At 39.0% G+C, this 19,294-nt stretch overlaps 1 protein-coding gene across 4 annotated transcripts in view; it reads right to left on the bottom strand.

Moving 5' to 3' along the window:
• The window catches only part of PIGF (phosphatidylinositol glycan anchor biosynthesis class F), a 40,657-nt gene that overhangs the window by 3,218 nt on the left and 18,145 nt on the right, over nt 1–19,294 (bottom strand). For 2 of the 4 annotated variants that reach the window (XM_049870512.1, XM_049870510.1), the window contains exon 5: nt 12,631–12,739. In XM_049870512.1, the coding sequence (XP_049726469.1) occupies nt 12,631–12,739 (109 nt within the window). Of the gene's footprint in view, nt 1–6,210; nt 6,306–9,828; nt 12,095–12,630; nt 12,740–19,294 lie in introns of those variants that run through there. The other 2 variants (XR_007515559.1, XM_049870511.1) reach the window with 2 other exon arrangements.

The raw sequence follows: 19,294 nt of genomic DNA, 5'->3' as shown, positions 1-19,294 counted from the left end.
CTGAGACCGTTTGCTAGTGACGGACCAGGCTTTGTACTTAGAAGAGTATCTGATTGATTTTCCTGAAATAAAACCAAACCAAAAACCAAACCCACTGCCATTGAGTCGATTCTGACTCACAGCAACCCTATAGGACAGGGTAGAACTGCCCCATAGAGTTTCCAAGGAGCGCCTGGTGGATTCGAACTGCCAACCTTTTGGTTAGTAGCCATAGCACTTAACCACTATGCCACCAGGGTTTCCTTCCTGAAATAAGCATTTCTTTATATGTGGACAATGTTACTGATTTTTGTAGACAAGGCAGGGAATGGCAAAAGGAGCAGTTGACGGGAGTTGCAGGAAGTTGCCCAGTAATAATCGTCCCTTGGAGTCCCTGAGTGGCGCAAACGATTAAGCGCTTCACTACTAAGCCAAAGCTTGGCAGCTCAAACCTACCCAGAGCATCTCAAAGACAGGCCTGGCCATCTGCTTCCAAAAAGTCAGTTCTGAAAATCCCATGGCACACAGTTCTGCTCTGCACACACAGGGTCGCCGTGTGTCAAAATCGACTTGACAGCAACTAAAAACAAGCAATTTCCTACTAAATTGCTGCAACAATTTACAACTACACCATGGCAACAGAATTCATATTGATTTGTCCAATAATCCGAGCTTAATCATGTATTTCTATAATTATGTTTTAAAGGTTTTTATTTAAAACTATTTTGTCTCCCATATAGAGATGTTTCTATGTAACGCATTCGTCATGCCACAAACAGGATTAAAAAAAATATGGTATCTGTTGAACAGACAATTCAGCTGCATCGTATAAACATTTCTCCAAATGAGGGTAATCTGAGATGGCTACATGTAATTATCTTGTTTTGTTTAGGGAAAATAGAAAACTTTAGAACAAAGACATTCACAAAAAAGGAGTCACAAGTATTTGCCACCAAAATGACAGTCTTCTTCCTTTTTATCCAGTTTTCCATAAACTTAAGTGTTTATTTAAATTACTAAATAGAAGAAACAATCCATGTTGCATACAAAATATATTACAATGCAAGTGCAAAGTTATTAAGATTACCGTTAAAAAGGAAAATCTATTTTAAAAAATAGCTATATCATGTGAGAAAAGTATCTTGCTTACAGTATTATAATTATCCTCCCCTTCTCTAAATCGATAACTTCTAATTATGTATTTTTCATCACATAAACCAAGAGACTCGTGTTCTCTTAGCCACTGTTCCACCAGGGCACCATAAAATAATTACAGTCAATACTAAAGAAGGCCTCACGTTACGCACCATAGGGTGTGGGACATGGTATCAACAAGAAGTTCGTTTTCTCTCAGAAATAAAGCTTTCACCTAATAAATCAAAAAATTCTTAATAAGACACAAACTTCGTATGCTTTCTGTTACACACTTCAATATTATTGCTAGTTGAAAAACACTTCAAAATTATACAAACTTGCTTCCACCTGAAGACCATGCTGCTGTCTTCTGACCAGGCGTTTCTAGAGCTCATTGGCGCTCTATACATTTTAGGAAAGGAAAATGGATCTGTGTAGCGCTTGACATTTTCCAAAGCAGTACAGAATCTGATTATGGACACTGATTTTGGTGTCAGACAGACTGGATTTGAGCCTTGGCTCTGCCATTTATGAAATGTGTGACCCTGGGCAAGTCACCTACCCTTTTTGTGCCTTGCTTTTCTCATCTGCAAAATGAGGACTGTAATAAGATCACCTCTCGGTGTTGTTCTAATGATTAAAAGTATCAGGCACATAGTATGAGTAACCAATTCATGTGAATTACAATAGATAGTGATTGTCTGGTCATATTCTGAATAGGCACAGATAAAATAAATTCCATTACAACCTAGACAGCTGGAAAGAAAGGCCTGGTGATCTACTTCCCAAAAATCTGTCACCGAAAACCTTAAGGGGCACAGTTCTACTGACACACATGGGGTTGCCATTAGTTGAGATCGATTGGATGCCAACTGGTTTTTTAAAGGTGCCCCTATTAAAAAAACGATAGATACACACACACACACACACACACTTATCCTGCCCAAATTTTCTCTAAGTACTCAAAAAACATTTTTAAAAAAAAGGAAAGAAAAAACCGTATCTAACTCATGTTTCCTTCTCGTCAAACGTGATCCTCATATACACAGTGGAACCTGTGACAGCAGGAACTCCACGGGGCTGCCTTGTTTTTCTGGGTCTCCAGAGTTTTCCACCTTGGACAGGGTGCAATCATACTGCTTTCTATCCCTTGTTTTAGTGGAAAATATTTGAGTTTTCTTTCTCTGACAGGTTTCTGCCTTACACAGGTTCTGGCTTTTGCGGGTTTGACTGCACAAAATTTTGCATATAATTTCAGGGGTTCACAGACCCTGTGAAGCCCATCTTTGGGCTCCTGGTTAAGAATCCCTGCACGCCCCATCACTGTGCCAGAACAAGCATTTTTATTAACTATTTTAATTTATAAAAAAAAAAAAAATTTTTTTATTTTAATTGGTCAAAGAGATAAAGTGCCCTTTTGCATTTCAGAATTTTTTTTTAATTTTTTATTGTGCTTTAAGTGAAAGTTCACAAATCAAGTCAGTCTCTCATACAAAAATTTATATACACCTTGCTACATACTCCTAGTTGCTCTCCCCCTAATGAGACAGCACACTCCTTCCCTCCACCCTGTATTCTTGTGTCCATTCAGCCAGCTTCTGTCCCCCTCTGCCCTCTCATCTCCCCTCCAGACAGGAGCTGCCCACAGTCTCACGTGTCTACTCGATCCAAGAAGCTCATTCTTCACCAGTATCATTTTCTATCCCATAGTCCAGTCCAATCCCTGTCTGAAGAGTTGGCTACGGGAATGGCTCCTGTCTTGGGCTAACAGAAAGTCTGGGGACCAAGACCTCCAGGGTCCTTCTAGTCTCAGTCAGACCATTACGTCTGGTCTTTTTACGAGAATTTGGGATCTGCATCTCACTGCTCTCCTGCTCCCTTAAGGGTTCTCTGTTGTGTTCCTTGTCAGGGCAGTCATTGGCTGTAATTGGTCACCATCTAGTTCTTCTGGTCTCAGGCTGATGTAGTCTCTGGTTTATGTGGCCCTTTCTGTCTCTTGCCCTCATAATTACCTTGTGTCTTTGGTGTTCTTCATTCTCCTTTGCTCCAAGTGGGTTGAGACCAATTGACGCATCTTAGATGGCTGCTTGCTAGCGTTTAAGACTCCAGACGCCACTCTCCAAAGTGGGATGCAGAATGTTTTCTTAATAGATTTTATTATGCCAATTGACTTTGATGTCTTGGGTTTCAGAATTTTAAGGATCATTTTCAACGATGTAGATGCTATTTGTTGTTATGTGAGTTGAGAGAAATATAATTTAAATATATTTTACTTGATCATAATATGCATACTATTCTTTAGGTTCCTTTAATATACATTAAATGCAAATAGATGGAAACCCTGGTGGCACAGTGGTTAACTGCTACGGCTGCTAACCAAAAGGTCGGCAGTTCGAATCCACCTGCCGCTCCTTGGAAACTGTATGGGGCAGTTCTACTCTGTCCTAAAGGGTCACTATGAGTTGGAATCGACTCGACGGCAACAGGTTTGGGTTTTTTTTTTTTTTTTTTGGTAGCGTCATCAAAATTATCTCCCCAAGTTTTTGATACTTCACATAGTAGCTACTTTGGCATATCAGTACTGGCTGTGGCAGTTCACTAGATACTGGAGGTTTCCTATAACCATGATCGTTTATTTGGAATTAGATAAGGATAATAATTTTTTGAAATCAGTTCAAAAAGTTTAAAAGTAATTATACAAAAATATTAAGCTACTTTCTAAAATGCTCCATGTTTTTTTGTGAGCTTTACTTAGCTTTCCTTGGAAGCAGCATGGGACAGTGGAGTTAGAATGATCTGAGTTGCTGGGCCAGTTCAACCCATGGCCATCTGACCCTGGCCAGGTCACTTAACATCTGAGCCTCAGTTTCTTAATCTGTAAAGCAGGGCCAATGGTACCTATTGTACTCAAAAGAACATAGGGTTGATGTATCAGATGAAGTAATATTTTGAAATTTGCCACGAAAGCTGTAAAGTACCACATACCAGTACTATTTTATACATTACATATTTTAACTTAAAAAAATTAAGTTTCTATATATAACACTAAGTATTTCTTAAGTAAGTGACACTGCTAGGTACCAATTAGAAGCAGCAGTGGGGAACAAATAAAACAGCCTGTGAGCAATGTTATCCTGTGCTCTTACTCACAGTGTAGTCATCTTGAATACACACTGTTCCTCACATAAAACGTCGCGGGACTGTAATGTTTAGAAAAGAAAAAGCCTAGCGGTTACACAACATACTGGCATTATGTTACCCATCTGTAGTCTCACTTCAGAAGTAGAAGAGAAATTGCCTGATTCTAGCCGTCATTTCTCATAAAATTTAACAAAGCAAATTAAGTGTAGATACTGGTGTTAAACTAGCCAGTGGTAGACATTTATGTAATTTAAAAAGTCTGAAATAAATTATTCCATTCATTCGTTTATTCAAAAAACTGTACTAGCACTGCTCTATACCAAGCAGTTAAGCTGCAAAATAAGATGAACTGATTTTGGACAAATTTTAGTATCATAAATTCTTAAAAATATGTGTCCTATAAAATATAGAAAATTACTTGTAATTTGCAAGGACATATATGCCATCATAGAGATCACAGGGAAAATGATGTCTCTACAGATCAGAATACCCAGAAACACTTAAAACAACTCACAACCATTAGGATTACTGGCTCTCTCCAGATAAAGGAGATAAAACCTAGGGAGTTAGTTCTCAACTTCTCACAAGCTACTTTTTAACATGCTTGTTATTTTCTGATATAGGAACACATGGGCAGTTGCATCTATTGGTCTGGATAAATTTTTCTAGCTGTAACTCTACATTGGTCCAACTATACTCTGACCCACTGTCCTATGACTAGCAGCACAGACTGAGGAATCCTGAGTTACCCGTGGAGAGGTGCTCAGTCTCCGGTCTGGGACTTGCAGTCAAAGTGACACTGCAGGGTCCTGACGACGATTCAGGTAAATGGGTTAAGCTGCCAGCGCTATTCGCCCTCACCTGAAAGGTCTGCTAGCGGCACACCAGCAACATGATCGCCCCCCAAGGAACCTGCCTTTCAAATCCAAAACCGTCTTCTCTGTAGTTAACACTTTTTTCTTTCTTTTTTGGGCCAGGCTTGAAACCCATAAATCATATTCATATAAATTAGTATTTTGTATACTGGTCTATCTAAAATGGTGTCACTGTTGTTGTTAGGTGCCACCCCGTCGATTCCGACTCACAGCAACCTTATGTACAGCAGAGTGAAACACTGCCCGGTGCTGCACCATCCTCACAATCGGTGCTGTGTCTGAACCTGTTGTCGCAGCCACTGTGTCAATCCATCACGTTGAGGGTCTTCCTCTGTTTCGCTGATTTTGCTGACCCTCTATTTTCCCACGCATGATGTCCTTTTCCAGGGGCTGGCACCTCCTGATAATATGTCCTTGCTTCTAATGAGCATTCTGGCTGTGCTTCTTCCAAGACAGATTTGTGAAATTAGCATAAGAAAATCCACTTAACAAAAAACATGTAACTCTTCAATTAATCTAAACCCATAAACTCAGTTTTAGCCCTCACTCCAGCATTATTTATAGAAACTCATTTAGTTGTAATTCTTACCATCTCTAGCTTCAGTTTCTGTAAGAACTATCTGTGGCACCTATCACTTTAAAAATGAACAGATTTTAACAGATAGTAAATTTTAACCTGCAATAACTGTAAAAAGCATTAAAAAAAAAGGGGTTCTTAAATATAAACAGTGCCTCATTTTTCTGGTATCTGGTAAAAGTACAAATGTTTTTAAACAATTTAAAATTGTTTTAAAGACCATCTCAGGAGTCTAAAATTCAGAAGTTTCCAATTTATTTGTTCAAAATATTTTATTATGGAATCAGTTTTGTTTTTTAACTTTATGCAAAATTTGTAATTGACTCTTATTTTTAGTTTAATTCATTTTGGATATATCCATTACTGTCGAGTCGATTCCAACTCACGGCAATCATATAGGACAGACTAGAACCACCCCGTAGGGTTTCCAAGGCTGTAACCTTTACAGAAGCAGACTGCCACATCTCTCTCCTGCAGAGCGGCTGGTGGGTTCGAACTACTGACCTTTTGGTTAGCAGCCAAGTACTTAACCACTGAGTCACCACGGCTCCAGGAGATAGTGGCAGTCAAGTCCAGAATTAGGGTTTTTTGTAGGTTTTCTAGGCACAAAAGCATTGCTTATGAGCTTTAAATACTCTCCTACAAATCTATTAAATTCTACAATCTAAAATACATATACCACCAGTGTTCATGGCACCAAAAAGAAATTCTTTTTTTTCTTTAAATTGTGATTTAGGTGAAAGTTTACATAGCAAATTAGTTTCTCAATAAACAGTTAATACACAAATTGTTTTGTGACATTGGTTGCCAACCTGAGCTGTTCGACACTCTCCCCTCCACCCCAGGTTCCCTGTTTCCATTCATCTGGTTTTCCTGGCCCTTCCTGCCTTCTCCTCTTTGCTTTTGGGCTGGTGTGCCCATTAGTCTCGTACACATAACAGAACTATGAAGCATGTCCCTCATGTGTGCTTTTCTTGCCCCTGTAGACCTGTCTTAAGCTTTGGCTGAGGAAGGGTGAACCTTAGGAGTAACTGCAATACTGAGTTAAAAGGGTATCCAGGAGCCATATTCTTGGGTTTCTCCAATCTTTGTCAGACCAGCAAGCCTGGTCTTTTTGGGGGGTGGAATTTGAATTTTGTTCTACATTATTCTCCCGCTCAGTATGGTACCCTCTATTGTGATCCCTGCCAGAGCAGTCACTGGTGGTAACCGGGCATCATCTAGTTGTTCTGGGCTCAGTCTGGTGGAGGCTGTGGTCCCTTAGTGGGAAGTTCTTATATGGGGAAAGAAATGTAATTATAAGTACTTAAGGTTTTCCAAAGAAATCTGAGCTGTGGACATTTTTCAAAAAGAAAAGCTATTATTTCGGAGTCTCCAGCAATGAAGAGAATCATGGCGTAGCGGGGCTCTGGTTTGAATCCTGACTTTTCCTCTTACCAGCTGTGTAATGCTGAGCAAGATGCTTAACTCTCCCCTACCTCTTTGGTTTTCTCTTTTGTAAAAATGGGAATAAAACTTAAACCCTGGGGGTGTAGTGGCTAAGAGTTCAGCTGCTAACCAAAAGTTCAGCAATTCGAATCCACCAGGCGCTCCTTGGAAACCCTATGGGGCAGTTCTACTCTGTCCTACAGAGTCACTATGATGTGGAATTCGCTCAATGGCAATGGGTTTGGTTTGGTTGGTTTTTGTACTACGGTTGTCAGGATTAAGTTAATTGTGTGACGATGCCAAACGCCATACCTGACACATAGATCTACAAATGTTACTTTCTTTTCCATTGCCATCTTCTGAAATGTCAGACAGGATTAAAATTATGTGAAATCCCAATATCAGAAATAGATGACTGCAACAGGAGTGCTGGGCAGAAAGAATAAAACAAGCTGAGACTGAATTTTTTTTTTTCTCTAACACATGAAAAGGACCCCTGTCAGCACAGTGGTTAAAGTGCTCAGCTACTAACTGAAGGTTGGCAGTTCAAACCCAACAGTTGCTCCCCAGGAGAAAGATGTGACAGTCTGCTTCTGTAAAGATTACAGCCTTTGGAAGCTATGAGTCGGAATCGACTTGACGGCACTGGGATGGGGCAGTTCTACTCTGTCCTGTAGGGTCGCTATGAGTTGGAAGCAACTCAGTGGCAATGGGCGTTCTGGTAGCTTGGTGATTAAGGCTCTCCAGTGTGAGGATCTGAAGCTCCTTTGCTCAGAGTAACCAACAACATTTCTTAACCTCTCACTAATTTTTTATAACATGAAATGCTAGCCCATGTTCTGATAAAGAATTAAGACCTTTTTCCAGATGAAAAGGTCATAGCTACCTGCTCTACAAAATTTTTGAGGAAATTAAATCTGAATCTAATTCTAAATTAATCTGAATCTAAATTCTTGTTATCAAAAAATTAAATTCTGGTCCTGCTAAGTATCTATTTACACAGAACATAAGCTCGGCACATGTAAGAGCTCAACAAATACTTACTGATTAGCTATTTAATTACAGCAGATAAAGAATCAAATTATAACGGACAAAAATTTTCCGTGGTTCAAATATTTGTGGTATCAGTATCTCTAACTATACTCTTTCCCTGGGAATGAAGAAGGCTGTCTGGGTTATGGGTGATTCAAACATTTATTTATTTATTTATTTGCTGATATTCAAAGGCAAATAATTAAGCTAGGGAGGAGAAGCACAGGTAACTTAATTTTTTTTTTTTTTTAAAAGATGACCAACAGTGTATTGTGTAGCCACATTACCGTATCCCTTCTCATCATATCCTCTTCTGCCTCCTACAAATACAAGGCTTCTTCCGACTATAAAGATGCCTTATAATCTTTGTGACAAGAAAATCTTTCTTTACTTTTCCTTACTTAAAATTCATATTGTTAAGTGAAAAAATCTTTCATTGATAAGAGCACATATTATCAATACGTCTTTCCAGTCATGTAGTGAAGAAATAATTAAAAAATATATAAATATGATTATAATTGTTCACCACAGCCTCACATCATTATAACCTAATGCTTATTCTCTGGAACTTTATACAAGGTCATATTTGAGTTCAAAGTAGAGAAAATTGAACTAAAACACGGAAAGGCTTTCGTGAGATTTTGTGTGGCTGCATGTGTATGTTTTTAAAGCAGGTATAATTGTTTATATTCTTGTTTCTCAGACTAGAATATAAATAAAACCAGGTCATGCTACAGAAAAGCTGGCTTTACCACCAAAAAAAAAAAAATACCCATTGTCGTTGAATCAATTCCAACTCATAAACCAACCCAGTGCCGTCAAGTCGATTCCGACTCATAGCGACCCTCTAGCAATAGCGACCCTATAAGGCAGAGTAGAACTGCCCCATAGCATTTCCACGGTGCGGCTGGTGGATTTGAACTGCGAACCTTTTGGTTAGCAGCTGAGCTCTTAACCACCGCGCCACCGGGGCTCCAGCTTTACCATAAACATATCAAATCTGTACTGGGCTAGAAGGAACAGAGAGCAGCAGGAATGTATGTTATGGTTTAGGCAATAACGTATATACAATATCAGCTCATGAAATTTTGCTGTAGAAAAACCTCCACTTTGAGAAAATGCCACATTCTCTTATCTGGTTTATTGCTTCTCTGGCGGGTACTGGCCGCATCCTGAGCTGCCATCAGTGTTTGTTCTGTGTAGTTAGAATTAGAATTATTAATCACTACCGACAAAAACACAAAACTCTGTGCCAAAAATAAAAAGTGGAAGAAAAAACAAGACACTTCATTGCTTTCATTTATTAGTAAGTAACTGCTAAAAAAAAATTTTTTTTAACTGCTAAAGGGGGGAGGGGCAGCTGATTAGTATGTGAATAAAATATTAATATTTTACCAATTTTATCATTCCTCACACAGTATATATTATAACTTAAAAGAATTACAGCAAATAAGGTGGTCATTAACCTGGAATATTCTAAGAAAGCAATCGCACAGTAAAGATAATAAATAACCAGTAATATTCCAGTTGAATGAAACATTGTTAATAAAGATCAATACTTGGCACATATTTAACTAGCTAGCTAGCTAATAATATATATTTTTAAAAGTCAATAAATCAAGTGGAGAGTTTACATTAATTTTAAAAATCTGACACCAGCTATTTGGATCCTGGTCATCCCTTACTATAAACAAGCACTGATGTAGAAAAATCAGCCCTTAGCTAAAAGCCTGAAACATCCAAAAATGAATAATGAGAATGTAAATAATTAAGACGTCTGTTTTCTAAGTGAACCTAAACCCAGGTTTTACAAAGCATGTCTGTTCTCCATAATTTAGTTTTTACTTTTGCATGGGCTTGTTGAGAGAAAACTTAATACATGTAAGATCTCTAACCTTTGCACTCGAAAATATTCCATCTCCATACAAACTGATATATGTTAATTATACATTATCTTAGCAACTCATTGGAGCTGATGGCCCCTGGGGCTTTATTTTTCAATACATTGTTATATTAGATTTAACTGTACATATCTAAAAGTAACAGATCTACTACAGGTTAAAACCAAGTTTTTCTACTTATACTTTTTAGTGATTTTGATTATCCTCCCACAAATTAGAAATTCCTGACGCTTTCCTGAATGACGTATAGATGACTTATTTAAGATGGCAACTCCAGTATCCATGAATCCCTGTCTCCCAGTGATTACTGAAATGGGCAAGGAAATAGAAAATAAGAAAGTCTTACTAGCACTAAAAACCATGAGAAGGTTCTCAGTGATGCCACATACTCCCAAACTCCAGGATTCCTATAACATATAAGAGGAGGGGAAACCCTGGTGGCATTGCGCTTAAGTGCTACGGCTGCTAACCAGAAGGTCAGCAGTTGGAATCCACCAGGCACTCCTTGGAAACTTTGAGGCAGTTCTACTCTGTCCTACAGGGTGGCTATAAGTTGGAATTGACTCGACGGCAATGGGTTTTATAAGAGGAGGAAGAACCAGCATGAAGAAAAGGCAAACCCACCAGACTGACTGCATATGAAAGAAGAATTCTCCCATCTAGGAAAGACGACATCTGACTAAAATGCTAAGAACAGACCTGACAGTAGGCAGTGGGGTGTGAGACACACAGTCTGGATCCCACGAGGGCCTTGGGCAAGTGACGTATGTTTCAAAAGTTTAACCTAGCCATTTATTACCTAGCGATTTACCCTGAGGAGAAAGTTGGACACATGTGCAAAGATGTATGTTGAAGGGTGATAACCACCATAATGTCTCTGATTCTGAAAAGTGGCAACGATCTAAATGTCCGTTCATTCAATTGGTCCAATGTGTTACTTTACCCAGGTAACAGAATATTACATATCCGTAAATTTTCACTGACATGACATGATCTCCGTAATACATTATTGTGGGGGGATGGGAAGCAGATTAAAAATAACATGTATATCATGAGCTTAATCATATTACATATTGAATTGTAGTTCTATATACACAGAGAGTTGCAAAAATTCTTACCAAAATATAAATGGAGGTTGCCTCTAGGTGGTTGGATGATGGATAATTTTTACTTTCTTCTTTATAATTATTAATATTGTTTAGGTTTTCTAAATAAATGTATATTATCTGCATAATCGGAAAAGAGGAGCCCTGGTGGCACAGTGGGTAAGTAAGTGCTCAGCTGTGAATCGAAAGGTTGGCAGTTTGAACCCACCAGCCACGCTGAGGGAGAAAGATGTGACAGTCTGCTTCCAAAAAGACTTACAGCCTTGGAAACCCTATGGCGCAGTTCTACTTTGTCCCGTGGGTCACTATGACTCAGAATTCAACTTGACGGCCAGGAGCTTTTTTTTTAAAATCAGAAAAAAAATGACCTTCACTTTAGAAAGTACATTAATAGAACAATGCCATTTTGGAGAAATTACTCTAATAATTGGAAAAATTCACAAGGATATTGGTTAAAAGCTGTGTATCATAGCACTGTGTGTAGTAGTAAGATATTGGCCATAACCTAGAGGATCACCACTAGTAAGTTTGTTAACTAAAATATGGAGTAGCTATGTAATGGCGTACTGTTGTTGTTTGGTGCTGTCAAGCCGATTCTGACTCACGGCAATCCTATCAGTATGCAGCAGAACTGCCCTGTAGGATTTTTGAGGCTGTGCTCATTTGGAAGCAGACTGCCAGGCTTTTCTTCCAAGGTGCATCTGGGTGGGTTCGAACCGCCAACCTATTGGCTAATAGTAGAGCGCTTAACCATTTGTGCCACATACTACAAAATCATTAAAAATTAAAGATATATGCATCACTGCCTAGCTCAGTGAGCTTGGGAATGTTACTTAACTGTTAGGTGTCAGTCTCCTCATCTGTAAAACGGTGACAGAAAGAATACTTATGGTGCTTTACCTAGTATGTCAGAGCTTTATCCTGTTGCGAGAGGAAAAGACAAACTTGATGTTTGTGAGCTCCTGCCAATACCACATATCCCTCTTTTAAAAGCTATAGGCTTTTAAAAAATATTTCAAGATTGACATCCGATTTGGCCATAATCAAGAAAACATGAATCTAAGACCACAATCGCAGTGAATATTAAAGTTGAAATTAGGGAATTCCTACAATTGCTAGCGTTTTTTTTTAAACTCCTAGAAATATTCACGAAGTAAGTTTGTTTATTCATCTATACATGTAGAAAAAGCAGTGCTAGAAGACAGAACCAGGGAAGACAGGAGATAAGAAAAATCATTTTATTCTCCACAGTGTCAGGCTGAGCCAGGAAACCTGTGGTGCTGGGAGATGGCCCAATAAAAAAGTCACTCGGATCACAGTGACAGAGGGAATTAGAATCGAACAATAATTTATACACATTATATGTAAAAAATTATATATGTGTACGAGTTGGCTTCACCAGTTTTACTATTAATACACAGATATTTAATTTGTTGCTTTAAGTTCTTGAAACCAACCTGCCATGGTCTTTCCCAGTCCAGTGGAATAGGAAACGCTCCGAGCCACGATCCCACGAAACTAGAAATTGTAGTGATCTGGAGGCTGTTCTCCCAAATAGACGTAACTCTGTAAAACAGAAGTGAATCGCTGGTGGTCTACGTCTCAGCTGCTGGGGAATCAAACTAGCAGTAGCACAAATTATCACTATATATATATATTTTAAACTGTTAAAATAAACATCTTAAATTGATGTGTGCTTACCATGAACTATTAACAACCGACAGATGAGAATATATAACTATGCTTTTCAGTTGGAAAGATACATATGCACATACATAGTAAAACAGGCAATACTGAGGAGCGCTTGCAACGCAAGTCTTCCTCCGACTCATATCATCACCTCCTCGTTCCTGTCCCCTGGAGGTGACCGCTATTACCAACTTACTACATGTTCTCCTGGAAACGGTCTACACAGGCACAAATACACACACATACATCGTTTGTGATGGATATGTACACATATGTATGTACATATATATATGTATATACCCTTCAAAATAAGACTCAAATGCATCATGCTATATACTCAATTTTGCTTTTTTGCCCCATGTTAACTATTAGTAGCATTCCATTATGTGAATGGAGAATTATCTACTCAACTAGCCCTTCTTATGGCACATTTAATTTAAACAAATTCAACTACATCGGGTGGAAAAGGGGTAGGAAACAAGAACAAAATATGTCAAAAGATGCTGTAATGTTGCCTACTATTCCCATTTAATAAGCGCACATCTTAGTGTGGAAAAGGTGGAAAGACAGAACTCTGCCATTTTCTTGGCAGGTCTTGGTTTCAGCCCGCCCTTCCCAGTGTAAAGTCTTAGCTGTGTTCCAGTCGAGTAAAAAACCACCACAATGCAGGAAAAAAACTAGTGGGGTTCAAATATTCAACGGCTTAAAATGCAGGGTTGTATTATTGTGAAGCTAACGAAAAGTAGGGAAGAAAAAGAGAAAACATTTGTTTTATTTGATTAGATGATAGCTTTCATCAGAGACAGGCCAAAATACACAGAATGGATAGTGAATTAAAGAAGTCTCAATCCTGTCTGGAGGGGAGATGAGAGGGCAGAGGGGTCAGGAGCTGGCCAAATGGACACGAAAATAGAGAGTGGAGGGAAGGAGTGTGCTGTCTCATTAGAGGGAGAGCAACTAGGAGTATATAGCAAGGTGTATATAAATTTTTGTATGAGAGACTGACTTGATTTGTAAACTTTCACTTAAAGCACAATAAAAATTAAAAAAGTCTCAAATGATCACAAGGCAGTTTTTAAAGCAATTCCCCTACCACTTGCCCATCTCACACCCTCCACCTACACAATTAAGAGCTTTTGCTTATTTCCATTGAGAACTAGGGCTGCAATGAAGCTGAGAGACAATCATCACGTATCTAAATTTGGTCACTCATTGGGCTTTACTTTTTTTTTTTAATATAACACATATATACAAAAGTTTCTTCAACTAGCATTCAGCAGCAAAGAGATCTGTTCCAATTTTGGAGGGAAAAAACTGGCTGAGTTGAACTAAAGAGAACTGTACTACACTATTTAGGCAATTTAAAGGATTGTCTAGGGTAACTTTTGACTCTGTGGCTGACAAATGTTGACTAGCTATCCCTCAACTAGCAATTTCTGTGTTGCAGTACGTAAAGAGATGTACCTAGAGACATGAAGGAGGCGTAGTAGAGGCTGAAAGCAGAGTTTACTTTCTGCTGGAAGAGTTTACTTTTTCTATTTTATGCAAGAGGAAGAAGCTTAGCTGAATTTGGAATAAAGGGTAGTGTTTGGCCCTGAGGAATTTGAGAAAGTTGCGCTGCAGACAAACAACGTAAGAAAGATGAGCTGAAGCTAACTGGAGGAACGGGATATGAGGCTGGAAGAGTAGGTTAGAGTTGGGACTTTTAAACTAACAGGATCATTTACATACATTATTCACTCATTTAAAGTATACAATTGAGTGATTTTTCGTATAGTCGGAGTCGTGCAACCATCACTACAAATATAATTTGACAACATTTTCCTTGCCCCCAGAGGAAACCCAGCACCCATGAGCAGTCACTCCCATTCCAATTCCCACCTCCGGCAGCCACTAGGAGCCCTGGTGGTTAAGAGTTTGCTGCTAATCAAACGGTCAGTTCAAATCCACCAGTCGCTCCTTGGAAACACTATGGGGCAGGTCTACTCTGTTCTATAGGGTCGCCATGAGTCAGAATTGACTCGATGGCAACTGGTTTGGCTTTTTTTTTTTTTGGTTTGGCAACCACTCATCTACCTTCTGCCTCTATGGATTTATCTATTCTTGATAATTCATATGAACTGAATCATACAATACCAGGTCTTCTGTGACTGGTTTCTTTCAATGCTTTCAAGCTTCCCCCATCCATACTGTAGCACCTAAAACTACTTTTTATTGCCAAATGACATTCCGTTTTAAGTATATGCCACATTTTATTTTTTTCATTCGCCAGTTGATGTTCCCACCTTTTGGCTATTATGAATAATGTTGCTATAAACATTTGTATATGAGTTTTTGTGTGAACATACGTTTTCGTTTTTCTTGGGTATATACTCAGGAGTGGAATCGTGGGTCATATGGTTAAGTCTATGCTTAACATTTTGAGAAACTGCCAGACTGTCTTCCAAAGTGGCTGCACCATTTTACATCCCGCTAGCGATGCATGAGAGTTCCGATTTCTCCACATCCTTTTATTATCTGACTTTTCTTATTATAGCCCTTCTAGTAGGTGTGAAAACCAAAAAGCCAAACCCGCTGCAGTCAAGTTGATTCTGACTCATAGCGACCCTACAGAACAGAGCAGAACTGCCTATAGGGTTTCCAAGGAGCCACTGGTGGATTTGAACTGCCGACCTTTTGGTTAGCAGCCATGTTCTTAACCACTATACTACTAGGGCTCCAGTGAGTATGAAGTGCTATCTTATTGTGAGAGATTTAGGGTTAGGATTTTAGAAAAGTTTTAAATGGCAAAGAAAGGGACATCTAAAGGATATAAATAAGATCACAGCTATGGTTCAATAAGATTTAAGTGTATGTACCATCTAACCTCCAAACTCCATGTGCCCTGGGCTAGGGGACAGACCTACGTCTTCACGTTTTCCATTGTTCCAGCACACTTGTAGCCCTCTCATATTTGTTCAAATATAAAGTAAAAACATCCAAGAGATTGTCCTCTATTTTGTTTGTTTGCCTTATCCAAGTGTTTATGATCCTATATATAAGAAATGTTCAGAAAATAGGACTAAGATCTACTTTAAAAAATACTAGAACTCTCTGCGACCTGTCTCTTTAAAAATAAAAAGTGATGCTTATCAAAATAATACATGTAAAAACCTTTAAAAGTCAAAGACTAGCAAGTGAAGGGAAGAAGAGGCAGTGTTTCGCAGGTCTAAGATTCTGACCTTCTAAAATGAGCACCAAGAAAAGCAACCAGAAATCTGTAACCTCAACTCTTCAAGAACTCTGAAAAGTAGGTGGGTTACAGACTCTAACCACACATTGAAAAAAAGAAAAAGATGATTTTTAAACAGCAGGAAAATTTCTTTACCTATTGTCCCCACCTCTCCCCCTCCCAGCACTGCAACCTGGCAGCTGCAGTGGAAGTGAACCACAGTTTGCACGTTCAAAAGAAGGGGCCCTGATCTCTGGCTCTGGAGTCTGTTCTGAGCTGTCTGGGAACTGCCTGAAGGACTGAACCCTCAGTCTGGCCTCAATCAGAGACCTCACAACATGAGGGAGCGACTGGTGAGCAAAGACTGAAGGATGTCCCTGCTGAGTTTCTTACAGAAATCAGCACTTTCTAAAGTACCCTGTATTCAGGGGATCTGAGAAAGCTAACACACTGTGATATTCCAATGTTCCAGCTTCAACAAAAAAAATCACAAGGCACACACACACACACAACCTGGAAATGATGGTCAAATCAAAAGAACAAGGCAAGGGAGAAAAACTGTCTCTACGGAAGCCGCAGTAATAGATCAGGTGACAACAAAGCAGGAGGACTCACACTTCTCAATTTTGAAATGTACAATAAAGCTACAGTAATCAAAACAGTCTAGTAATGATACAACAGACATATAGAGCAGTGAAAGAGAATTGAGAGTCCAGAAATAAACAAGGATGCTAAGTTCATTTAATGGGGAACGAATACTCTCTTCAATAAATAATGCTAGAAAAACCAAATTTCCACATACAGAAGAATGAAGCTGGACCCCTACCTCACGCCATATACAAAACGGGTCAACAACCTAATGAAATAACTAAAACCATAAAACTCTCAAAACAAAATGTAGTGGTAATGCTTCAAGACCTAGTTTTTGACAGTGGATTCTTAGATAGGACACCAAAAGCAAAAACCACAAAAGAAAAGATAGATAATTGGGCTTCATCAAAATTAAAAACTTTTGTGCATCAATGGACTTTATCATCGAAGAGACAACCTACAGAATGAAAGAAAATATCTGGGACTCCTATATGTGATAAAGGTTTAACATCCAGAATATATAAAGAACACCTATAACTCAACAACAAAAAGATAAACAACTAAATCAAAAGATGGGCAAAAGACCTGAGTAGACATTTCACCAAAGAAGAAATACAAACTGCCAATAAGTACAAGAAACGATGCAAATTAGAGAAAAGATGCAAAACAGGGACTAGGGAAATGCAATTAAAACCACAGTAAGACACCACTTCACTCCCACTAACCATACCTGTTGCTGTCGAGTCGATTCCAAATCATAGTGACCCTACAGGACAGAGTAGAACTGCCCCATAGAGTTTCCAAGGAGTGCCTGGTGGATTTGAACTGCTGACCTTTAGGTTAGCAGCCATAGCACTTAACCACTACGCCACCAGGGTTTCCACCCCCACTAGGAAGTCTGTTATGAGGGGAAAAAAACGAAATGTTGCTGAGTATGTGGAAAAATTGGAATCCTTATCCATTGTTGGTGAGATTATAAAATGGTGTCGGTGCTGTGCAAAACAGCTTGATGGTTCCTCAAAAAGTTAAACAGAATTACCATAGGACCCAGGAATTCGACCTCTAGGTTCATACACAAAATAACTGAAAGCTGGGATGCAAACAGATACTTGTACACCAATGACCAGCAGCACTATTCACAACAGTCAAAAGGGAAACAACCCAAGCGTCCATAAACAGGTAAGTGGATAAACAAAATGTTGTACATTCATACAATGGAATATTATTCAGTCATCAAGAAAAATGTTCTGATACATGCTACAACATGGGTGAACCTTGAAAACACTATGTTGAGTGAAATAAGTCAGACACAAAAGGACAAATATTGTTTGATCCCACTTACATGAAATATCTGGAATAGGCAAATGCTTAGACAACAAACTTTGTAAGTGGCTAACGAGTGGGGAGGAGGGGAAAAGGGGAGTTGTTGCTTAAGAAGCACTGAGTTCCTGTTTGTTGCTGTTGTTGTTAGGCGCCACTGAGCGGGTTCCAACACATACCCACACTCTGTACAACAGATCCAAACACTGCCCGGTTCTGTGCCATCCTCACAATCGTTGCTATGTTTGAACCTACTATAGCAGCCACTGTGTCACTTCATCTCGATAAGGGTCTTCCTCTTTTCTGCTGACTCTCTGCTTCACCAAGCATGACATCCTTCTCCAGAGACCGGGTCCCTCCTGATAACATGTCTAAAGTATGTGAGACGAAGTCTCACCATCCTTGCTTCTAAGGAGCATTCTGGTTGTACTTCTTCCACGATAGACTTGTTAGTTTTTCTGGCAGTCCCTGATACAGTCAATATTACTTGCCAACACCATATTTCAAAGGCATCAATTCTTCTTCATTCTTCCTTATTCATTGTCCAGCTTTTGTATGCATATAAGGCGAATGAAAATACCACGGCTTAGACCAGGCACAGTCCTCAGGATGACATCTTTGCTTTTTAATACTTTAAAGAGGTCTTTTGCAGCAGATCTGCCCAATGCAATAAATACATCATTTGATTTCTTGACTGCTGCTACCATGGTCATTGATTGAGGAACCAAGTAAAATGAAATTCTTGACAACTTCATTATTTTCTGTTAACCATGATGTTATTTATTGGTCCAGTTGGGAGGATTTTTGTTTTCTTTATGTTGAGGTGTGATCTATACTGAACGCCGTGGTCCTGGATCTTCATTAGTAAATGTGGAAATTCCAGAATATGTGCTCATGCAGAGCCTGTCCATACATAGACCAAGAGGCAGTCGGAACAGAACAAAGGGATACTTCATGGTTAAAGTCAGGAAAGGCGTGTGTCAGGGTTGTATCCTTTCACCATACTTATTCAATCTGTATGCTGAGCAAATAATCTGAGAAGCTGGACAATATGAAGAAGAATGTATCATCCAGGTTGGAAAAAGGCTCATTAACAACCTGCAATATGCAGATGACACAACTTTGCTTGCTGGAAGCATTTACTGATGGAGTTTCTGCTAAGGGTGATAAACAAATGTGGAAATTGAAAGTAGTGATGGTTGGACATAGCAGTGAATGTAATTAATGTCAAGGCCTTGTACACATAAAAAAATGGTTGAAATGGCAAATGCTTTGTTATACATCTTTTACCACAATAAAAAAGTCAAAGA

Source organism: Elephas maximus, chromosome 26 (genome assembly GCF_024166365.1).
Source record: "Elephas maximus indicus isolate mEleMax1 chromosome 26, mEleMax1 primary haplotype, whole genome shotgun sequence".
Taxonomy (NCBI): Eukaryota; Metazoa; Chordata; class Mammalia; order Proboscidea; family Elephantidae; genus Elephas; species Elephas maximus.
The sequence above is the reverse complement of the archived record's forward strand: the minus strand, read 5'-3'. Positions and strand labels throughout refer to the sequence as shown.